We start from the raw sequence: 25,103 nt of genomic DNA, 5'->3' as shown, positions 1-25,103 counted from the left end.
TGGATGAATACAGCAGGCCAAGCAGTATCAGAGGAGCAGGAAAGCTGGCATTTTGGAGCTAGACCCTTTAACTTTACTAATGACCTGAATGCAACTAAAGGGAATGAGATACAATGTACATAGACAATGAATCTTTGTATAATAAACTAAGATTCATTGTCTATGTACATTGTATAATAAACTAAGATTCATTGTCTATGTACATTGTATCTCATTCCCTTTAGTTGCATTCAGGTCATTAGTAAAGTTAAAGGGTCTAAGTCCAAAACGCCAGCTTTTCTGCTCCTCTGATGCTGCTTGTCCTGCTGTGTTCATCCAACTCTACACCTTCTTATCCAAGAAAGTTTCATGATCAGTTCTTCAAGACTTTAACAGACACATGTAATATACAAGTAGTTCACTGTACTCAGTTTATTATACAAAGATTCATTGTCTGAGTATAGTGAACTACTTGTATATTCCATGTGTCTGTTAAAGTCTTGAAGAACTGATCATGAAACTTTCTTGGATAAGGTGTAGAGTTGGATGAACACAGAAGGACAAGCAGCATCAGAGGAGGAGGAAAGCTGATGTTCCAGGCCTAGACTCTTCTTGGATAAGGTGTAGAGTTGGATGAACACAGAAGGCCAAGCAGCATCAGAGGAGCAGGAAAGCTGATGTTCCAGGCCTAGACCCTTCTTCAGAATACACATGGAATATACAAGTAGTTCACTTTACTCAGTTTATTATATAAAGATTCATTGTCCATGTACATTTGTATTTCATTCCCTTTAGTTGCATTCAGGTCATTAGTAAAGTTAATAACATCTAGATACCTAACACATCCCTGCAGGGCACTCATGACAAATGGTCTCTAAACAAGTCTACAACCACTAATAGTTACTGCTTATGCAAAATCAACTAATCCTCAACCCATTACAGGAACCTCCCAGCAATCCCAAAATATGCAAAAGATAAATTTTTGTGAGGCACCTTCTCAAAAGCTGTCTAAAAATTGAAAGGAATCATTTCTACTGAACCATATTTGATAACCCAGTGGCTTCTTAACAGAGCTATTCTTTTCAGAAGCCGTGCTCATTATTTCCTGGGTTTCCTTCTCTATCCAGATCCCATTTCTTGGAACCCTCTCAGCATCTTGCCAATTACTGAAGTTAAATTAGTAGTTCTCTAGTAATGACTTGGCATTCTTATTGATCCTTGGATCTGTATGTGTCTAAAGTAACAAGCTCAAACACTCATGATATGGGCAAAAATATATGCTAATGTCATCTAGACTGGCAATCCTATCTTTGGTGGCTCCTATTTCCATCTAACTGATCATTCAACCTCAGCTACGTTAGGTTTTACAATTTCCAAATTGACAGCGTAGTTCATTGTTAGTAAACTGAACTTGCCTATAGAAGTGAAATCTGCAGCAAGGTAATAATTTCAGACTTCACTATACCCCAAGAGTCCATTTAAGTCAATCCTATGAATCCTTCAGTAGCCCTATGCATCTTTCATGGCAATCTGACTCCTGACATAGCCAAAAAAGCTTTTACCATTGTGTCTTACAGCTGTCCACGATCTTCTCCAATGACCTTTTAGTTACTCTGGCAACAGCTTTTGTTGCTTCTAATTGTGCACAATACTTGTCTCTGTTCTCCTGTGAATTATTTTTCTCAAAACTATAAAAGCATGTTTGTTTGAGCCTAATTTGCCCTTTGCCAACTATCACTTTTTGCTCTTACTGTAAAATCAGCACATATTTCATAAGGAAACATCTAAGCGGTGAGTTTTGTAAATACACAGATGTTCTCATTTATTTCTATACCATTTTGGCATACTAAAGTAACAACATTGCTTATATGTAAATAAACTATACACATATGCCAGTACAATCTTTTACAGTTTACATCATCCCACATGAAGTGACTGTTGTCTGGGAAACTCGAGCAAAACTCATCACTTCCAGTTCCGATAGAAAATCATTGACTTGACATGATTTTGTTTCTTTCTTGACAACTGTTTCCAGTATTTACTATTTTTGTTTAAACTTCAGATTTCCAAACCTGCAGTATTCAATTTTATTTTGTGCACAGATATCTGACAAATTTGCTTGCTTTGGAACAAGTAGTCCTTCCAACCCTCTGAGTTTACTTTTACATGAAATTAGATTGTGCTTGACACTCACTTCTTTGTACTTTATCCCGTGACATCCTATGCTGAAAAAAGAAATTGATCAATCACAGTTGAACAGGGAAGACCCACTGCAGCTGTACACTCCCATGGTCTCCCAAAAGCCACCTTACAGATAATACAGCCTTGCACGTAAGGTTAATGAAATGAATTGCCACAGCATGAATAAATAGTGGCTGTGCCATGGGAAAACACAGCCACATGTACAAGATAACAACGTGTGAAGCTGGATGACAACGCAGGCCAAGCAGCATCTCAGGAGCACAAAAGCTGACGTTTCGGGCCTAGACCCAATTCTATTCTCGTAGTCATTGAGCAAATGTACATTGAGAGCATGGTAACAATTTTTAATATTTGAGCTGGAAGTACGCAGAGCTTCAGATTCTTTGGGGGTGCCCAGCATGAATTCTCATTGCCAGAGAATTCATGGGCCTGGAAATGAATATGCAGCTTAAGACAATAAGAAACAACAATGATAGAGTTGTGGAGATGAACATTAAGTTCAATTTTAAGTTTCTGTTTGGTGGGCTCAAACAAGTTTACAACAATGAATGAACTGGGTGTGAAGGACTTTAGTACACTTTGAAAGATGCTATCTAAATGAAAATTCTTTCCTTGTTCACAAACAAACCAGAGACAAATGTGCAACAAAATGCTTATATTATTATTGCTTTGAACGGAGATTGGTCAAAACATGACCTTTGTATGATTCAAGGCATATTGAGAAAGCAGAATGAAAATACACATCATCCTGATATTTGTTAGCAAAAGGGTGAATGGTCCTCTGCAGAAGAAGAATCATAACCATCAGGTAAGGTTTTATTATGGAGATCACCGCCTGTCCCACCTTGTTCTTTCCCTCAGTCTGCAGTAATCCTCACTCCTCACCATATACAGAATGCTGCTTTGAAGCAACCTTTTTGGTCTCACAAACTGGTACTTCAGTGCCTTCAGGATTGTGTGCAAAACTGCAGGCATTAAAGCCAACAAAGATCAACATACCTTTGAGAAAGCATAAACATGGTAATTTGCAGGAAAATGTACAAGATCACAAGTTCTAGTAAACAGCAATATTAAAAATAACCAAGTTTATTGTTTATTACTCAACAAACCCCAGAAGACCCACAATATAATTAATTTATTAAACATTAATTGTCAACTATACCAAAATCATGATTGGCTGTTAAACTTATACAAAAAAAAATCCCTGTTGGATCAACAAGCTGTGATGCTGGCATTGGCAGCTTCAAACACGGTGTGCAAAAATACATTTAAAACTTCTTCAAATCAAAAAAAATTACAATAATCTTTGTAAATAGGAAGAGCTGGGAAACAAGAAAGACCACAGCGAAAAGGAATAAGACTGAATGGTTTTGAGCTTTTAAGTAATTAGTTTGAAACAATGTATGCTAAAAGTAACACTGCAAACCATTTTTGAAATTAACTTTATTATAATTACAATGAAGTTACCAGTCAGCACACCAACACACTGTATTTAAAAATGATGGTTCATCGGTTACAATTTCGTTGGCCAGATGCAAAATGTTCTTCACTCTTGATGTAGAAAATGTTCCATCAAGCATAATCACTATAATCAGGCAGTTTAATCAGTAAAACTGCTTTTCATAGCAGTGCTGGACTAAAAAAGCTCATTCTCTTATGAGTGTACTGTAGAACCAGCATCGGATTTTGATTGATAGGAGCCATTGTCTTTCCCGTCACTTCTTTCTGACATGAAATCCGATTTCTCTTCAGTTTTGTTTTTTACTGCGTGCAACGCATAATTGACACTAGCATTGATAATCCAACTCCAGGAACCAAACAGGGGATTATACAGCATTCCATTGATAGTCTCTACTGTGAATCCACCTGAAAATCATAAACAGAAAAATAAGAATGCATTTAAAGAAAAACTATGGATCATAAACGAATATCAGACATAAGTGATACTTTCAATAAAATACCAATGTATTGTTTATGTTGTCGAACAATTGCAGGAGGCCTTCTTACATGATTTTCTGAATAACAAATAAAGCACAGCAAAGCCAGGTTTCAATGTTTTGCACAGGAGCAGAATTATGAAAAGCAGTTTTTAAACATCATCTCACGGTTGCAAAATAATTGTCAGATATTGTTGCTTTGGATATAAGATTATACTATTCTTCAGTTGTTTCTCAGTTTGCTTGCCACAAGTACCAACTATTTGTCGAACTCAGCAAAATTAAACTTCCATAATTCTAAGAACTCAGATAAACAGTGTGAAGTGAATGGACACAAGGTCCTTATTTGTTCATCAAAGATGCACTTAAGCACACAACATTTGCACTTTCTGGTGTTTGTAATTAATTGTCACAACTGTGGCCACAATCTAACTAAGCAAGGTGGGAGGAGGGAAGGGGGAAAAGGTAAAAAGTTGGGACAGAGGCAGGAAATCATCAGATTAGGTGCATTACTCTTTGCTTAAAGGTTGTCTTAAAAATATCACGGCCACAAAATCAAGTATTCTCATTTAGCTGATCTCTCAAAATGGAAACTAAAGAGAATTATATTTTGTTATTGATATTTTTACATTTGCAGCACATAGCAATGAGGTTTTCTTGCTTTTCTGCTGCAATGAGGCAATTTATCACAGCATCGTCCCTGCCATCTGTGCTTTGCACAACAGTTTACTGGGACCATTCACACAGATCACCTACAATGTTTACGACCTTTAACCTTTATTCAAAAAAAAAATTCCCATTTCCAAACATATTTCAGCTAACCATTTGTACTCTCCTGTGTAACAAGGTGAATGATAATAAATATGAGCATTTGACTTACTTAGAAAGATACACTCCCAAAATATAATCCATTTAGCTCTAAATCAATTCATGGGTAAGATACTGGTTGCCCTGTTTGCTAATGTAAGAAACATATCCTTGAAAGTACAAAAAGGTAAATATTAACACTACTCACTGGATATTAGATGAGCCTCCAATTTATTAGGACTAATAAACTTTTCCCATTCATGTGTCCCATTTGGTACAATTCTTAATATCTTCTCAGCTGCTACAATTGCCAATGCATAGGACAGGAATGTTTTGTTAATTGTTGTTATAAAAAGCGATCCTCCTGGCTGATTAACAGGGAATAAGAGATTTCAGTTATTTGAGGCTGTGAACAACACACTACATTATTTCAACTAAATTATTATTAAGGTCTTCTGGTCAGCTGGATGTCTGATATATAGAAGCTCATTGTCTTCCAGTTCAAATCTCCCCCAAGAAATTCACATTCACCTTTTTGTTTCCCGATACTGAATGCATACTTGCTGTGTGGGAATGCATATTACTTCCCAATCTGCCAAATTAAGGCACAACCAAAGCTTAAAAAGATGCCAAGTGAATCACCAAGAGCCACAGAGTCTACTAAAGTGGATCATCCCTACCTCTGAGCCAGCAGGACCAGATTCAAGTCCCACCTGTTCCAGAGATGTATAAAGGCGTCCCCAAACTGGTTCTTACGAAAATATCTCCCAAATCAGATGGAGGAAAACTTTTTATTTAAGTTGTAAAAATATACTTTATTCATTAAAAAAAAACTATACTAACAATTGGAATTTGACATTCCCTGCCAATTTGCAAACTAAAGGCATTTCTTACTCACGTAGGACACTATTTACAAACATTGAGACAAGGAGAGGGTCTGATGCCTGAACAGACCCTCATTGTAGTTTGGCAGGAAGACCTGCGACAGTGGCCTTTCTCCACTGTCCCTTGGTGGAAGCTGCTCCAAGCTTTAGTGCATCCCTCAGTATGTAGTCCTAGAGCTTGGATTGTGTCAGTCTGCAACACTTGGTCGACATCAACTCCTTGCTCTGGAAAGCCAACGAGTTTCGGGCAAACCAAAGAACATCTTTCACTGAGTTGGTGGTACTCGAGGCATAGTCTATGCTCATCTTGGTGTGTCCCCCAGGGAACAGCCCGTAGAGCACAGAATCCTGTGTCAAGCAGTTGCTCCAGAAAACCATGACAAAAACCACTGCATCTCCTAGAAGGAGATGTATGACAATCTCTACCCCCCAGCTTAGAGGACAACCTGTGGTGGTGTAGGCAGTTTGGACATGCATGAAGGCAGTGCGCTTCTCACCATCAGCCGAGCAGCATCTTGACACTTGTTGAAAAGTTCTGGCAGTGAGGCATTCTGCCAAATGACTTTGATAGTCTGCTCAGGGAACTACCTGACAGGACCAACTCTCTCCTTTTCCAGCGGGCTGTTGAGGATGTGACATGCCGACAACTACCCGATGGACTTGTAAACTAATCAAAGGTGTTTTCCTTCACAAATTTTTCCAAGGCAGACAGGTGGTATGGAACTGTCTAACCAGTAGGAGTGTTCCCTGGCAACGAGGCCAGGCCCCATCCCCCTAACACAAAGGGCAGGTAGAGCCTCAGTACATAGTGATACTTAGTGTCTACACACAGATTGATGCAGCCGCACACAAAGGTGACCATCAAGATGGGGGCGGCATTGGGTACTTTCTTCCCCCACTTATCCAGGGCTCGTACAAGGCATCCCAGATGAAGTGGAAGATGACTTGGGTGACTGCAGTGGGGCGGCCTTGGGGAATGGGCCAGACCTGTGCCACACAGAACACCGAGGGTACCTCTCACCTGATGACCAGTTTTTCACCACAATGGAGAGTGAATGGTGTTCCCATTTGTCCAGCTTCTGCCTCACCGTGGCAATATCCACCTCCCACGTTTTGGCACACATCCCACTCATTCAAACCACGTACATTGAGGCAAAAACCGACCTGATACAACTTTAATCTGCAGGATAACCAAGCATCAAGTGGGAAAATTTAACAGTTCTTACTAACAGATAAGCTCCATCAGAGGTTACAGTGATCAAAAACATTATCCCCGAGGTGCATCTGACTCACTCTCAAACATTCACATGTAAATTTTCAAGAATACTAAGCCTGTCATGTAGGGTTGACATAGCCTACATCACCCTCACCCTACCAAACAACCAGCGTTTACAGGTATGAGCCATGACTGGCTACCCGGAATTTGCAAACAGCGTAGCAGACTATAAAAAGTGTAAATCTATTACTACAACTTTTATTCAACTTTATGATACTACATTGATAATGCAGTTCTTTCTAAATAAAATTGTGACATTCATAAAGGGATTGGCTTATACTGACTTTTCCAGGCGATCATATGTGCAGAAATGATCTGATTCCCTGAGAACTAACTGGTTTGTCCCAGGGAAAAGTCATGCAAGTTGACAAGGCAGAGTGTTCAAGAATAGTCAACGAGTGGACAGGCCTGGGACTGTCGGTCACACACCATGGCAAGTCTGGCTAGAAAATGACCATCCAGACCCAGGAAGCTGTTCTGAGGGTGAGCTATGTCTTGGCAATGTAAGCAAGGGGATACCACAAAAGTGAACACAACCCAGTAACGGGGATAGTTCACTCCTCAGAGTGTCAGATGGCCAGAAACACACTTTCCACTGGAATTCATAGAAGTGCATTTACCTTTCCATGATGGTGGCGGTGGGGTAGGCAGCATTCAGGTTCCTGAGCTTGGGCTTGTCCACTCCTCAAGTCAGCCACATCTTTTCTAATCGTTCGGTAGTGATGGCGGACAAAAGGCATTGGTGGGCCTGGCTCAGGACTCATGGTGGCAGTGACGGGTGAAGTCCTGAACCATGACCCCCGCAGGGTCCCTGGGAGGTGTTGGGAGTTCCAGAGGCCTGGCTGCTTTCTGTGTCTTAACCAAGTAGGCAAGTGGCTGTATCGAACGGGATCAATCTTTTGCTTTTGTTTCTTTGTTTTCTGCTTTTTATTTAGAATTTTTAGACTGTGCCGGACAGTGGTGATTCTGCACTTTCCATTCTATTTCTGTACTGGAGTACATGTGACAATGAAATCTAATCTAATTCTGAAGAACAAGGAGGTTATGCTGGAACTGTCTAAAATGTTGGTTGTGTCACAGCTGCACTACTGTGTGTGGTTCTGAAGTCCACAATATAGGAGGGATGTGACTGCCACGGAGAGGCAGCAGAGGAGATTTATCAGGATGTTACCTGGGCTGGAGTGTTTTAGGACAGACTAGGGCTGTTTTCCTTGGAACAGAGGGGACTGAGGAAGCAAATGATTGACATGTATAACATTATGACAGTCATAAATATGATAGGCAGGAAAAATGTTTCTCCTTGGTGGAGGCATCACCAGGGAACATGAATTTAAGGCAAGGAGCAGGAGATTTAAAAGGGTGGTGGGAATCTGGAACTCACTGCTTGTAATGGTCATAGATGTAGGAACCCTCAATAACATTGTAGTATTTGCAATGCCAAAGGATACAAGGCTATGGCCAACTGCTGGAAAATGTGATTAGAATAGTTGGTAGAGAGAAATAATGGGAACTGCAGATGCTGGCGAATCCGAGATAACAAGGTGTGGAGCTGGATGAACACAGCAGGCCCAGCAGCAGTTAGTAGGTTGTTTTTGACCAGCACAGACTCAATTACCTTTCTCTGTGCTGTAGCCTCTTAACTCCAAGGGTTTCATTGTAAAGGCAGAGATCAACACTGTTTATATACTCCAAGAAAGGGGTGTGTATTATTGTTTCAATTTCTTAAATGTGTTGCTTCTTGAAATATTATTCATCGTGACAGTGAAATTTAAGTGTAATTCAAAATGTTTTCAAATAGAACAGTCTGTGTGCTTTTACACCAAAATCATAAAAAATATTTACCAACAAGGACTCACAGTACGAACTGTGGCATACAGGGTCAATCAGGTAATTTCTGACATTTAAAGAATTTTTTTTTTCTGGATTTGGCTGATGGCAGTGTTGCCCATCCTTAATTCACTTGATATGAAGTTCATGATCTTTCACCTTAAACTCTAAAATACTGGTTGTAAACAATGCACTTAGTGACATTATTTATTTAATTTCAGAATAGTGTCCTAATGATGAAGGAGCTGCATTATATAAGTACATGAATTAAAAGCACTGTTCCACCATTCAGTAAGATCATGGCTGATCTGATTCCGGCCTCAAGTCCAAAGTCACACGTAACCACAGCTGACTCTCTTATTAGTCAAAAATTATGAAGATGTCAACATCTGCTTTAAATACATCAATTGACCCTGGCTCCACCACTGTCTGGAGAACAAGTTCCAAAGACTCATCAGCTTCAGAGAAAAGATGGAGATGAGAAGAAATCTTAAGCACTGACCCCTAATTCTAGACTCATCGAGAAAGGGAAACAAGATCTTGCTCCTCTTGCCTACCTGCCCTCCCAGATGGATACTCAAGATCCCACAGCACCATTTTAAAGCACAACAGAAAGCTTTGCCCAGTGTGCTGGGCAATAATTATTTCCTAATCAAAATCACAAACAGATTATGTACATTATAGCATTTCTACGCACGGGTTGTATTTTTTTCTGCTTGGAGAACAATGACTAAACTTCAAAAGAGTTCCACTGGCCATGAAGTACTGAAATGTCTAATAATCCTAAATGACACTGTTTAAATGCAAGATTTTGTTTTCTTCCTGTTGCTAGATGTCACAGAACTGGGGGATGTTAACAAGTAAATTTGGCAAGTTTCTCTAATCAAGCCTGAAGATGTACATATTGCAGCCAAAGTGCACTGGTGGTATAGTGGATGCTTAGTACAGTGGTAATCTGCACAGACCTTACCTGTACTGAATTGATAACAGTATTGCAATGCACCCGTCATAATCCTAACTTGCACTTTGCTGACTGTGAAAAGTTTTTGTGGGTTCAGGAGAGGCTCCCAGAAGTCGTTCTAACACTTATCAGGCACAATTCAGAAGTGTGATGACCTGCCACTGCTCCATATTAGCGTAGTTTAAATAATGCTCAAGAAGTGCAACTCCATCCAGGATAAACAGTTTTCTTGATCAGCATTCCATCAACCACCTTAAAATAATCACAACCTCCAGCAACAGAACTACATGGTTGTATTATGTGCTGGCAATCAAATACACTGCAGAACATCGCCAAGGCTCTGTTAACTGCACCTCTCAAAGCTCTCCCACTTTGAAGGGGGGTCTACCACTACTTGCAAGTTCTTATCCAAGTCACACACTATCCTGACTTGCAAATATATCACCAATGCTGTTTCACAGCTCGATCAAACCGCTGCAGCAACCTGTCAGAATTAATTGTCTTCAGATAAGACAATGTGGCATCAAAAAGAAATAAACAAGCATGAATTACAATCCTGCACTTCCAACACAAACTAAACAGCAGTGAGCTAAATCTGCACTTTAAACCCGAATGATCAATTCTCACCATTTAATTACTTCTGGCTACAGCATCTAGAAGACATTTATAAATAAAATTCTCAAAACATACACAACTAATCCAAATCCTGACTCTATTTTTATGTGTATTCTACCACCAGATGACAGCGCTTAAGATGGCAGTTCATCAACTTTACCTTGACAGCCATTTGGGACAGACAATAAATGCTATCCTTCAGTGAAGCTCACACTGTGCAAGTAAAGTTGGATTTTTGTCTTTTAAACTGTACCTTTAAAACTTGTGCAGCACATCTGATAAAAGTTTCCACATCACTGACATGTTCCACAACTTCAGAGGCTATAACAGCATCAAACATTCCAGGTGCTTCCATTGCCATTTGTTCCAGAGGGCAGGCTAAATACTGAACCTGTTCTTTCAGGGCTGGATCAAACGATTTATGTACATCTGCTATTCTGATGTTATCTTCCAGAGGGTCAATTCCTGTAACCATCGCTCCAAGCCTACCAAGAGGCTAAAGAAGGCAAAAGTAAAATTACCAATGATTATCCTGAGAAAATACAGTCACTATTTTATAATCAATGTGAGAAGAGCCAAAACAAAATCCCACTGAAATATCATTAAAGAAAAAGCACTTGAGTAAAGAAGTGGAGAGAACCCAATGATTATATCCGAAATTGTGCCAAGAAAGGGCCACAACCAGTTTAGTCATACGGTAGTGAATATATGGTAACAGATTGGTTTAAAGAAGCACATCATTCATACATGAGAACCAGACAGACATTTGAGGCAGTGAGGAATTCTGTTTCCTTTAAATTTTGCCAGGGCTGTCTAATTGGTGACCCTGCTGAAGGGCTAATGTGGCCCACAAGGGCCTTTGCAGCAAAGATACTGGTGAGGACAAGGGGAAACAAGAGGGTCAGAATGGAGGAAGCACGTGGGAGTTTCAATGAGCAGGAAGCAGCAAGTTAGATGCAGCGAACATGATGGAATTAACAAGTTCTTAAATTAAGAATTCTAAGGTATTAAGAGTTTTAGCTGCATTGGATGTTGATTCTATTTCTAACTTGCTTTGAATTGCCACTACCTCATTTGAGATGCACTGCTGAAGTTTCACATCATGCACTTATCAAGGCAAGCACACAAAGGTCAAATTTCAAATGTTACATCAGTCATACTGCTTGAGGAAAGTGCGCTTAGCAAGTGCACTCTGATCACCTATGGCAAAGTGTTGACTGATGCACTAGAAAATGGGTGTCCCACAGCTTTTGTTTATTTGAAAAAGATGCAATGCGTGGATATGTTCTCTGTTAAAAGAGAACAGGTCTATGTATATGAATGTATGCAGGTTTCAGTAAGAGGGTTGCAATGCGAGTCTGACTGATGATTTTAGATTGGTTTGTTAGTGTAATTACACATTAGGATTGTTCAATAAGTGCTGTCCAATTTTGGAACGTTGCCACAATGTTGTGGGTTTTGCAAGCACCAGCTGTTTGTGTCTGATCAGTGATTCACTGTGAACAGCTGAAGGAGTGTGCTATTTGATCTGTTAATGGACTGTCCTGGAAACATGCCCTTTTTGAATGTAAATGCTTCAGGGATAATCATTCCCTAATGCATTCTCCAAAGCAACACCTTGATTAATCGGAGTTTACTTGCCACCTAATTAGAAATTTTGTTTCTTCACTTTTTTTAAAAATGTGTTTGGAAACTAATACTTCAGTTATCTTTAAAAATTCACTCATGGGACGTGGGCATCACTGGCTGAGCCAACATTTCTTGCCTGTCCCCAGGTGCCCTTGAGAAGGTGGTGGCAAGTTGTGTTCTTGAACTGCTGCAGTCCATATAGTGTGGTTAGACCTATGATGCCATTGGGGAGAGATTTCCAGGACCTTTTTTTTTAGGAATTATCATTATTCTCGAAATTATTATTTATAAGCTTATTCTTCATATATTGTGCTATGTACAAGGCATTGGGTTCCATTTGGGTGTAAAAATGTTTCTGTTTTATAATTTGACGTATGGGGGCATATCCAAGGCAAAACATCATTCCTCTTGGTTGTAAGTGGACAGTCTTGATCTAACGCAATAGGCTATAGTTCCTTTCATCCACTTTCCCAGGTCCCTGACCTCCAACATTTTGCTGAAGTAAGGCACTAGAATGATGCAGACTGTCAGTAAAATGTTCTCTATTTGTACATAAACTGCAAATTGGCCTGTCATTAATCACAAATCTTTATCATACCTCACTCAGCAGTCCTCCTCCACAACCAACATCTAAAATTCGATAGCCATGAAGGGGATGTCCTAATTGCTGTTTTTCACTATGCATCAACAACGTATCTCTAGTAAAGGTTAGGGAAAGAAAAAGAATGATTACCTATATAAAGCATTTCCCCAAGAGGCTGCCAATAAAGTGAAACGGAAGACAAAAAAAAGCAAAGTCTTATGTTTACTATGTTCATCCCTTAGGAAAACATGTACTGATTTACAGATTATAAAATCAGGACATACCAATTATGTAGCTAATAACTGATTAGTTTTAGGCATAAATAAATCAAAAATTGACATGCATTAGCTGTCACTTAATTACCATTTAGATTTTTTAAAATGTTTTCCAAAATTTAACTAAAGCATGGAGTTGCCCCAGTGAATGGTTTTGGAGCACAACTGGATAATAAAGCTGGACCAATTCTGTTAGAATGATGATTATGTAAATCATTTGATTTAAAACTTCATTTTTATTCAGGTCTGTAATAAGCTATAACACACTGGAAGCAATTTCATCTGAAGATAGGAAAACAAAGATGAGCTTGTAGTTGTGCACTGAAGCAATAAAGACGCAAACGCCCACAAGCACGCAGTGCCTGCTTTAAAAAAAGCAGTGGATTGAAAGCAATTCAACTCCATATAAATTGATTAAAAAATTCAGGGACATATTGGGCAGATGTTACCTAGGTTTTTGCAGGCAACTGAGACTGGGAAAATTCCACAGAGACTTCCTGAGATGCTTCTAAAACCGTGCCCTTGTTCCGCAAGAGGGATAAACAACTCTGATGGTAACATTACCTCATCCGCACTGTCTCTTGCAGTTGACTTTATATTCTACAGCTTCCACCTCTGGAACTTGCCTACTATCCCAAACTGGAGAGTGAACATGGACACAAATTAATGGCTGATTCTGGTAAAATTCAGCCAGAAGGCAAGTTCTAAAGATTAAGTAGATTAAAAAGTGGGAAATGATTCCAAGCTCAGGTTCCCAATGGTCAAGGCTTTTCCTTCAGGCAATCTCTTTAATGTGGAAGCTCGGAGTGGTGACTCCCAATGACTGATGGAATAAGATCATTGTGATGTGGAAGTGTTGGATGCATACCTATGCAAGTTACTTTCACAACATTTGTAAAGTCTCAGATGCAGAAGAGATAACACAGTGTGCAGCTGGAGGAACACAGCAGGCCAGGCAGCAGCAGAGATCTGAAGGACGGTCCCAAACTGAAATGTCAGCTTTCTTGCTCCGCTGATGCTGCCTGGCCTGCTGGGTTCCTCCAGCTCCACACCGTGTTATCTCCGACTCCAGCATCAGCAGTTAGAATATAGAACAATACAGCGCAGAACAGGCCCTTTGGCCCGCGATGTTGCACCGACCTGTGAACTAATCTAAGCCCCTCACCCTACACTATCCCGTCATCATCCATATGCTTATCCAAAGACTGTTTAAATGCCCCTAATGTGGCTGAGTTAACTACACTGGCAGGCAGGGCGTTCCACGCCCTTACCACTCTCTGAGTAAAGAGCCTGCCTCTGACATCTGTCTTAAATCTATCACCCCTCAATTTGTAGCCAAGCCCCCTTGTACAAGCTGAAGTCATCATCCTCGGAAAAAGACTCTTACTGTCCACCCTATCTAATCCTCTGATCATCTTGTATGTCTCTATTAAATCCCCTCTTAGCCTCCTTCTCTCCATTACTATTTCTCAGATGAAGAAGGCCCTTTAGCTCATTTGATTTCAACCTTCTACATTATCAACTTTATGTTTCTGTTGCAGATCTGGTACAGCCACCAGGCAAATTAGGTGGTCACTTCAGATGGGAAAAGCATTGCTGGTTTTTATGTAAATTGGGAGTTGCTGCAGGCTGGAACTGCTACTTCTGATTTGCAGGTAGCTTTGTAGTCATACAGAAGACTTTCAAAACCAGAGTGTCCCAATTTTCTCTCTAAGTCTGGCAATTGAACTACAAAGCTGCCTGAAGGCTCCTTCCACTCAGAAACGGTCAAGTTCTTTCTAAAAAAAAAAGACAGAATTTATGAAGAAGGGTCCAGACCCGAAACATCAGCTTTCCTGCTCCTCTGATGCTGCTTGGCCTGCTGTGTTCATCCAGATGTACACCTTGTTGTCTCAGAATTGTTAATTGCCAGTTAAACTGCCAGTGTTGAAAGTCAATACTAACTGCACAGTCGTCATTGGAAAAACGGTGAGAGCAGGAGAGATGGAGCTACCTTAGGAATCACAGACTCTATCCGTGGAGGAATGGGAAAAGCAAGAGATAGGAAATCTTTGATTGAAGGACCTATAACAGCAACCTTGATCTGTGATTGCAAGAGCAGCTGTCTCCTTCTCACTTGCTGTTGCGCCAACTGCAAATTTAGCTAGACGCAGCAAGCTTTCAGCCTGCCCCCTACTGCTGCCAGGCCACTAAATGCAGACGGCTGAAGTGAGAACTTTGTTGTCCCACTGTCGCTCCACCCTACTACTCGAACTCTTGTCCCTGTAGTGCAGCATTCTTACAGGCAGCAACCATGGCAATGTATTCATTCTGGTGCATACTGCTGGCAGATACCAGCTTACTGGACCCTCTTGTTAATGCTAAGAAAACTGGTCCAGATGGATGGAATGATTTGAAGCCCCCACACTATGCCTCCATTTGAACTAGCGTTTTGAAATTCCTATTAGTGACTTCAGTCATTTTCAAAATTAATACTTGGATTTAAGTTTCCTCTCTTATGTTAATATTGTTAGGAAACATAAATTATGAGTGAAGCTGAGGGAAACCAAAGGCATTATTCACATTTTCTTTCACAATCTGAAAATACTATCGGCCTAGGGAATCTGTATTTCTTGAAATGGTCAGCAGTAAAGCTACATAGAATGGCTTCAAACCGTGAATCTATGAACATCTTACACTTAGCTTCAATTAAGTTTAATACCTTCTTTTGTCATTATTCCCTATGCAATCTCCACTACATGCTGGTCAGCGATATCCTCCTCAGTGTGGATTGCTTAATAGAACTTTCTGAAAATAAAATTTAATTTTTTTTCCCCACTTCCCCACATGCAGCATACAGAATACATTCCACATTAAGCAGAAGTTCACCTGCACATCTGCCAATGTGGTATACTGCATCCACTGTACCCGGTGTGGTTTCCTCTACATTGGGGAAACCAAGCGGAGGCTTGGAGACCGCTTTGCAGAACACCTCCGCTCAGTTCGCAACAAACAACTGCACCTCCCAGTCGCAAACCATTTCCACTCCCCCTCCCATTCTTTAGATGACATGTCCATCATGGGCCTCCTGCAGTGCCACAATGATGCCACCCGAAGGTTGCAGGAACAGCAACTCATATTCTGCCTGGGAACCCTGCAGCCTAATGGTATCAATGTGGACTTCACCAGTTTCAAAATCTCCCCTTCCCCAACAGCATCCCTAAACCAGCCCAGTTCGTCCCCTCCCCCCACTGCACCACACAACCAGCCCAGCTCTTCCCCTCCACCCACCGCATCCCAAAACCAGTCCAATCTGTCTCTGCCTCCCTAACCTGTTCTTCCTCCCACCCATCCCTTCCTCCCACCCCAAGCCGCACCCCCATCTACCTACTAACCTCATCCCACCTCCTTGACCTGTCCGTCTTCCCTGGACTGACCTATCCCCTCCCTACCTCCCCACCTACACCCTCTCCACCTATCTTCTTTACTCTCCATCTTCGGTCCGCCTCCCCCTCTCTCCCTATTTATTCCAGTTCCCTCTCCCCATCCCCCTCTCTGATGAAGGGTCTAGGCCCGAAACGTCAGCTTTTGTGCTCCTGAGATGCTGCTTGGCCTGCTGTGTTCATCCAGCCTCACATTTTATTATACAGAATACACTGTCTGAGAATGTGGAGGTGGGTCCAATTGAAGCAAGGGAAATTAGATTGTTATCTGAAAAGGAAGCATATGCAGGGGGAAAGTGAGGAGAATTAAACCTAGTGAACATTTCGTTTGGGGGACCAGTGCTGACGGAATTGGTCGAGGGCAACAATTCCACGATTCTGCAATTCATTGCAGTGTTTACTTCCTCTTTGTTACTAAAGGAACTGCATATTTATCTACAGGTGTTGCTGTGGGCATGTTGGTTGGTTGTTAATGCAAGATCCCTGATCAGCAAAAATTAGACCATGTGTCAGGCTTGGGCACAAGAGCACAAGGCTGAAAATTCACGTAGGGTGCCTCATACACTTGCACCAGTCCTGTTCCTTACATGAGTTCAGTGCTCCAGTCTCATTCACCCTTTTTAGCACTTACTTCAGTTGTCATTCTGTGACTAGTTGATAAGATGTCGAAAATACTGCTTGCAAAAGTCATCAAATCATGTGCGTTGCAGCTGTATGGGACATTGGTGAGGCTACTTTTAGAATACTGTATTCAGTTTATGTCTGTGCCATAGGAAAAACGTTGTTAAACTTGAAAAGGTTCAGAAAAAATTTACAAGGATTTTCCAGGGTTGAAGAGTTTGAACTATAGGCACAGGCTGAATGGACTGAGGCTTTTTAACCCTGGACCATCAGAGGCTGAGGGATGGCCTTATAGGGGTTTATAAAATCATGAGGGGCATGGATAGGACGAATAGCCAGTCTTTTTCCCAAGGTAAGGAATCCAAAACTAGAGGGTATAGGTTTAAGGTGAGAAGAGAAAGGTTCGAAAGAGACCGGAGGGTGACTTTTTCACACAGAAAGTGGTGCGTGCATGCAACGAAGTGCCAGATGGGGAGAAGGCGGCTAGTGCAACTACAACATTTAAAAGGCATCTGGGCAGGTACGTGAATAGGAAGAGTTTAAGAGGGATACAGGCAAAATACAGGCAAATGGGACTAGATCAGGTTAGGATATCTGGTTGGCGTGGACAAGTTGGACAAATGGTCTGTTTGAGTGCTTTATAACTCTGTCAAAAATGCAGCTGAAATCAGTGCAAAACAAAAAAAGAAAATTGACATTAAAAATCTATTTGCACATTCACTAAATTCCCTCCTTTTCTTCATTCATTTTCTTGCCCAGGCTGAGACAAAGGTATAAGTCTCATCCAAAACAGAAGAAGTCACCACCGTGAGGTTCTATTAATTAAAAACAAAAGACAAAAAGTATATTTGAAATGACAAAAGATTTTTAAAAACACAAGATGTGACGGTATGTATAAAGCAAATGAATACAGTGATAAGGAGGAATTTCTTCTGTTAAAGGGTAGTGAATCTGTGGAATTCTTTACCACAGAGGGCTGTTGAGGCTGAGTCATTAAGTATATTCAAGGCTGTTGCAGATGGTTTCTAATCAGTAAGAGAATCACAGGTTATGGGAAAAAGGCAGGAAAGTGGCTTTGAAGATGGCCAGATCATGAATGGTAGAGCTGACTGATTGACTGAATGGCTTACTTCTACGCCAACATCGTATTCTCTCATTGCTGTAACAAGTGCTCTTGCGACAAACTAACCTATCGCTCATCTCCAAAAGCAAATAACAAGGAATTAGAAAGACAATTTTCCCAGTCTCCTGAATGTGACAAATTCTAAAATCGAATAACACGATTCCACCACCACAGGGTGAATTGAAATGTTACCATACCGGATAAAAGGAACACGGAGGTCATTCAAAGCATGTAGAGCTGCAAATTCTCCATTTCTATCCCACCATTTTTGTGATAAAGCCTGAAACTTCTTCAGTTCACCAGATTCCACAGTTGTCTTTGATGTGCTGTATTTCCTAAAAAAGCTAAGGAGCAAATTACAGTAAATAACGCCTCTTAGAACCTCTTCAAAAATCAGGTTTTCATACCAAATGATATTTAAAATTAGTATGTAGATTTTCATAGGAAAAAAATTTGAAAATCTGTTTGGGTCAATGTGTCATTTTATTGACAGCAAACCTAATCTTCTTTATATTGAGTCCAGCAGATCATTAGAGGATGTGATATTTTACGAGTGACGTTATTGTAATCATATCCATAACAAAAGCCATTACATTGCTATTAATTTAATAAGTTTAGATGTTTTTTTCAAAAGAACATACAAGGTGTTTGCCTGTTCAAATATGACGGGACAGAAAGAACTTTTGACCAAGTACAGGCCTCCATTTTTGCAGATAGCAGGAGCAGATGGAGGAAAAAAGAACTGATGCAACAAAATTAATCATGAGAATATAGAAGGCATGGTAAGTAAGTCTGCAGATGACATTGTAGACCGTAAAGAAGGTTTTCTAAGATTACAAAGGGATCTTGATCAAATAGGTCAATGGGCTGAAAAATGGCAGTTGGTGTTCAAGGTATTGCATTTTGGTTCAACAAACAAAGGTAGGGCTTATGCAATTAATGGTAGGGCCTTGGGTAGTGTTGTAAAACAGAGGGACCCACGGGTGCAGGTACATAATTCTTTGAAGTTTACATCACATACAGACAGGATGGTTAAAAAGGTGTTTGGCATGCTTGCCTTCATTGCTCAGTCTTTTGAGTTTAGGAGTTTGGGACGTTATGTCGAGGTTGTACAGGTGAGGCCTCTTCTGGAATACACAGTGTCCAGTTCTGGTCACCCAGTTATAGGAAGGATATTATCAAGTTGGACAGGGTTCAGAAAAGATTTAGCACTATGCTGCCAGGTATGGAAGGATTGAGTTAAAGGATACGCTGGGACGTTTTTTGTTGGAGCATACGAGTTTGAAAGGTGACCTGATAGAAGTTTATAAAATACTGAAGTATAGTCAGGGAAAGGACAAGTACCGTTAATTCTAAGATGGGAAGTTTCAAGACTAGGGGGCACATTTTTATGGCAAGAGGTGAGAGGTTTAAAAAAGACATTAGATGCAATTTTTTTTTAAAGACAGAGGGTGGTTCACATATAGAATGAACTTCCTGATGGAGTGGTGGATGCGGGTACAATTACAATGTTTAAAAAACATTTGGATGGATATAGGAATATGAAATGTTTGGAGTGATACAGGCGGAGAGCAGGCAGGAGGGACTGGTTTAGTTTGGGATTATGTTCGGCATGGACTGGTTGGGCTGAAGGGTTTGTGTCTGTACTGTTCAACTCTATGAAAGGACGGAGCAGCACATAAAGGTGCAACGGCAGTTTCTCACCTTGGATATAAGAGTTTATAAAAAGACTCTGTTTTTCCTAGTGACAGGTCAGAAAATTGTAGGTTCAAGTTCGTGCTGATACAAAATTGATAGGCAATCCAGTGCAGTTCTGAGGCAGTGCTGCATTGCAATTTTTGCCTTTTGAAAGAACTGCTAAACCAATACTTGCTTCACATGTTCAGGTGGATCCAAAAGATCCCGTTGTATCTTTTTCACGAAGTGCATTCTTCAGCTGACCTGGCCACTCTTCACCCCTCAAAAGACTATTCACGTCATGATTTTGTGGCAGCTTGCTATGTAAACTTGCAGCTACCTTCCTAATTAGTGACTACACTTCTAAAGTGTATACGAGAAGTTTTTTTGAGGGACCAAACGTTACTATGTTGAAGCAGAAACTATTCCCATTAGCAGAAGGATTAAGAACCAAAGGATGTAGATTTAAGGTGAATGACAAGAGAATTAAAAGGTGAAATAAGGGAAAAGATTTTTATGAATGATGAGGGTGTGAACTGTGCTGCCTTGGAGTGCAATAGAAGCAAATTTAATCATGGCTTTCGAACAGAAACTGGTTAAGCATTTGAAGGGAGAAAAAAAAACACAGGATTACACAAGGGCAGTCAGTGAGAATAGATCAATTGCTCCTTGCAGAAATGACAGATGTAGAATGACTTGCAACCACTCTCTGATTCTAGGTCTTTGGCTGAAAGCTTTTAGCCATCACCTCGAGTATCACACAAAGCGCTTTCATGTCAAATTTTGCTCTACATCTTTGAAGTGCTTTTCTGTCTCCAAAATATAATAGAAATGAAAGTTAAGTATAAATCTTATTTCAAGTTCCAACAAAACTTTCATCCTTCGCAGTACTTCTGCCACTTCCCTCATTCCTTCATTATTATTCCTTATTTTTCTTTGTCTAATAAAGTACCTCAAAAATTCTAAAATGGGGACAGGTCACAGAATCAACTTATACTCCTGATATGCTACCTCTGAGGAAAACAACTTATAGGTACCTAGAGTCATACAGCACAGGGACAGACCCTTTGGTCGAACTCATCAGTGCCAATCAATCTGATTAAGTCTCATTTGCCAGCATTTGGCCCACATTCCTCTAAATCCTTCCTACTCATATACCCATTCAGATGTTTTTTTAAGATGTTGTACTCATGTCCACCACTCCCTCTGGCTGCTCATTCTATACATGCACTACCGTCTGCAAGAAAAAGTTACCCCTCAGGTCCTTTTTTAATCTTTCCTCTCCCACCCGAAACTTCTGCCCTCTAGTTTTTGACTCCCCACCCTAGGAAAAAGCCCTTGGCTATTCACACTATTCAGGTCCCTCATGATTTCAAAGCCTCTGTAAGGTCACCCCTCAGTCTCCAACGCTCCAAACAAAGTTGTCCCAGTCTTTTCAGCCTCTCCCTATAGCTCACACCCTCCAGTCCTGGCAATCTATTTATAATCCTTGTAAATCTATTCTACACCCTCTCCGGCTTTCCAACATCCTTCCTACGGAAGGGTGAGCAGACCGATACACAGTCGTGTAAAAGTGGCCTCACCAATGTCCTGTACAGCCACAACATGCTGTCCCAACTTTCATAACAATGTTCTAACCACTGAAGGCAAGCATGCCAAACACCTCCTTCACCACCATGTCTACCTGCGATTCCACCTCCAAGGAACTACTCACCTGCACCCCTCAGTTTCTTTGTTCGGCAACAATTCCCAGGGCCCTACCAGTAACCGTGTAAGTCCTGCCCTGATTTGCCTCGCCAAAATGCAACACCTCACATTTATCGAAATTAAGCTCCGTGTGTCACTCCTTGGCCCACTGGCTCATCTGATCAAGGTCCTGTTGTACTCTGAGATAATCTTCTTTACAGTCCACAATACCACCTATTTTAAGTATCATCTGTAGACTTACTAACCATGCCTCCTATGCTCATATCAAAATAATTTATATAAGCAACAAAAATCAGTGGACCCAGCACGTATCCTTGCAGCACACTGCGGGTCACAGGCCTCCAGTCCAAAAAGCAACTCTCCACCAATACCCTCCGTTTCCTACCTTCAGCCAATTTTGTATCCAGTTGACTAGCTCCGCCTGGATTCCATGTGATCTAAACTTACTAACCAGCCTACCTGTGCAACGTTGTCAAATGCTTTGCTGAAGTCCATATAGACAACATCTATACTGACATGTTTAACAAGTTTAAACTTCTGATTACTATTTTTACCCTGCCTGGATTGCTCCATGTTTCCAACAACAGTGGTACCAGAAGCACAAAGGTATGGGCGCGTCTATAGGAAAATGCTTCAACACCTACAGCATTATTCAATAGGTATGGCATCAAGGAGCGCTAGCAAAACTGCAGCCAACATGATCAGGAGTCAAATCTCAATTAATTTGGGCTAATACCTAAGACAAAAGGAAAATGGTTGTTGTTGTGGCAGGCCTAGGACATCACTGCAGGAGCTCCTCAAAGAAGTGTCTTGGAACCGGTATATTCAGCTGCTTCATCAACCACATCCCCTTGGTTGTGAAGGTCAGAACTCAGGACGTTCATTGATGATTGAACGATGTTCAATATCATTCACACCCGAGGTTGTAGGTTTGCTCGCCGAGCCGGTGTGTTTGATTGCAGATGTTTCATCATGCTGCTAGGTAATATTGCTGGTTTTGTATTTCAGTGGAAGTAATGCCTACCAACCCAGCAAACAGAGGCATTTAAATAACAGGTGGGACAGAACACCAACACTTCATCGGAGATGCATTGGTGACGTCTGCAACAAACAGTGGCTCGGCGAGCAAATCTACAACCTCATCCAAAATCCGATATACAAATCTCAAAAACTTTAACAATTCACATCTTCTCAGGTACTGAAGATGTCCAAGTCTATAATGCAGCAAAACCTGGATAATACTACTTCTGAGCCAAGCTTGTGTAAGTGTGACAATGGGAAATGGCTGAACCCTTCCGATAATTAAATTAAAGGTTAAGCCCCAATCTGTTATGACAGAAGTAGGGGGATCCCCTCTAAGAATTACCCTCAAAACACCCAGAGAAGCTCATCTTTCAACTCACAATCTATTAAAAGAAAAAAAATCCCTGATCTCCACTTTAAAAGTAACAAGAAACAATTTATTTAACCCAACAATGAACAAATTAATAAAATTACTAACAAACCAACAACTCCCCCTTAGATTAAATACTTCATAACTTGTCTAAATTCTACTGGAACGCTGTTTGAATAAAGACAAGTCCCACTAATATAAACCCAATTAATAAGAAGCAATAAACCATAACTTAAACTCTCTAAATTCACATAAGCTGTCTTCTAGAAGATTTTGTTGACTGCAGTCTCTTCAGAAATATCCTCCTTCTGTTAATTTTCTCTGTATTTTTTCCTGTGAAGACTGTGAGCTAAAATACCATGGTGCCTGTGATTAATTAGACGGGCTTTCTCTGAGAGCTGAATAGTGCTAACTCTGGCAGGTAGCAGATGACTCTCTCTTTCAGGTAACAGTCGGCTCTTCCCAACTTGCCAAATGTCTTTGACATAATCAAATTCTTATATGATTGGTGTTGACAACCTGAAACCATCAGATTTAAATTCAATTGGCTTTCTGTATCTAGGTGCTTTGTTTAAATTAATTGGCAAAATTCAAAGAGTCTCTTTATCTGCAGCTCGCCCTATCCGCACAACCAGTCCTGAAGAAGGGTTATACCTGAAACATTGACTGCTCCTTTCCTCCAGATGCTGCCTGGCTTGCTGCGTTCATCCAGCTTCCTGTTTGTCTACCTTGGGCACAGTTCAGGAGAATGATAGAAATATTATGTTTGCTTGATTACGTAGCTCTAGCAACACTCAAGAAGTTTGAAATGATCGAGCCTATTTGATCAAGACACTATCCAACAGTTGGAATGCTCTTTCTTTACCAACCAGCACACATTAGCAACAACACATGCCATCTCCAACCAGCATGGCAAAAATACAATGGAAGCTTGTTAAACAGTACATTCCAAACCCACGGCCATCTCCATCTATAAGAACAAAGATAACAAATAAACCACCTGCAGGTTCCCCTCCAAGCCAGTGATCATTCTGATTTTTAAAGAAAACGCAACCTCCTTCAATGTCGCCTCATCAAAGCGCTGGAAATCCCTCCCCCAACAGCATTGTGGGTGTACCTGTATCCCCAGGATGGAATGTTCAAGAGTGCCATTCTCTCCAAGGTTTGGACCAGGCAGTAAATGCTGAGCCAATCGGCGAAGCCCACGACCAAATAACGATTTTTTAAAAAAGATCTTAAATACACAATACAAATGTGCAAGTGGTTGTTGAATTCCTTCATGCGGAGACCATGGATAAATAATCCCACTGAAATTTACTCTCGATAGTTACCAATAATCACGATTATTGACGTTGCCATTTCTTACCAGCTACTGTGAGCGCCACCCCCGCCCTTTCCGGGGTCCGTGCCGTCTGCAGACGGCTGCAAACTCGCGACTGCTGGCGTTCGAACTCCGGGCCGTGCTAACACCGCGTTCCAATCGCAGAACGCAGCCCGGACAGCGCGTTCTCGAATCCCGAACACGCGCCCGGTCTGCAAACTGACCCCCGAAGTACACAGCAACTTTCTCCACATTGCTATCACTGACCCTGCTGCAGCTCACCAGTCTCGGTGTAGCGCTTGTTATTGTCCGCCGGAAACACGCGCACTTGACAACTCCATCCCGTATCATTAACAGAACGGGTTGTTGAACAAACTGCACAACATGCAATTAATTGAAAAACCGCCTTGCAATTTCTTACTTTGGCTGCATTATTTAGTTGATATTTCCACAATCACCCATTCCGCACGAGTGCTTACTAAATGGGGAATATGTGTCTTGTACTTCACAAAAAAATCAAAAATATTAAATTTAATCACAAGCTGCCACAGCTTTCTCCAGGCGTGTTTCACATCAAACTGTGCACTACTGAATGATGAGAGATAATAGGAATTGCAGATGCTGGAGAATCCGAGATAAGAAGGTGTAGAGCTGGATGAACACAACGGGCCAAGCAGATTCTTAGGTGCTGGAAAGCTGACGTTTCGGGCCTGGGTCAAGGTTCGAAACGTCAGCTTTCTTGCTCCTAAGATGCATCTAGCCTGCTGTGTTCATCCAGCTCCACAACTTCCTACTGAATGCTGGATTATTTCCTCACTGCAGAAACTGCAGTGCTGGGGTACGTAATGTGGCAGTCAGAATACG

General features: G+C 41.0%; 1 protein-coding gene across 2 annotated transcripts; it reads right to left on the bottom strand.

Annotated features, from left to right (window-relative positions):
• Window positions 1-707: 707 nt before the first annotated feature.
• Window positions 708-24,568, bottom strand: coq3 (coenzyme Q3 methyltransferase). 2 transcript variants are annotated; one of them, XM_048531753.2, is made up of 6 exons: window positions 24,285-24,568; window positions 18,339-18,485; window positions 12,716-12,815; window positions 10,742-10,984; window positions 5,134-5,293; window positions 708-4,047 (listed from the first exon to the last, which is right to left on the bottom strand). In XM_048531753.2, exons 1-6 carry the CDS (start codon window positions 24,491-24,493, stop codon window positions 3,836-3,838), a joined length of 1,071 nt encoding a protein of 356 aa, XP_048387710.2. In that variant the 5' UTR covers window positions 24,494-24,568; the 3' UTR covers window positions 708-3,835. The 2 variants fall into 2 exon arrangements, with proteins under 2 accessions (XP_048387710.2, XP_048387711.1); XM_048531754.2 differs by lacking the exon at window positions 24,285-24,568 and adding an exon at window positions 24,036-24,253.
• Between the last annotated feature and the right edge of the window lie 535 nt (window positions 24,569-25,103).

Source organism: Stegostoma tigrinum, chromosome 4 (genome assembly GCF_030684315.1).
Source record: "Stegostoma tigrinum isolate sSteTig4 chromosome 4, sSteTig4.hap1, whole genome shotgun sequence".
NCBI lineage: Eukaryota > Metazoa > Chordata > Chondrichthyes > Orectolobiformes > Stegostomatidae > Stegostoma > Stegostoma tigrinum.
The sequence above is the reverse complement of the archived record's forward strand: the minus strand, read 5'-3'. Positions and strand labels throughout refer to the sequence as shown.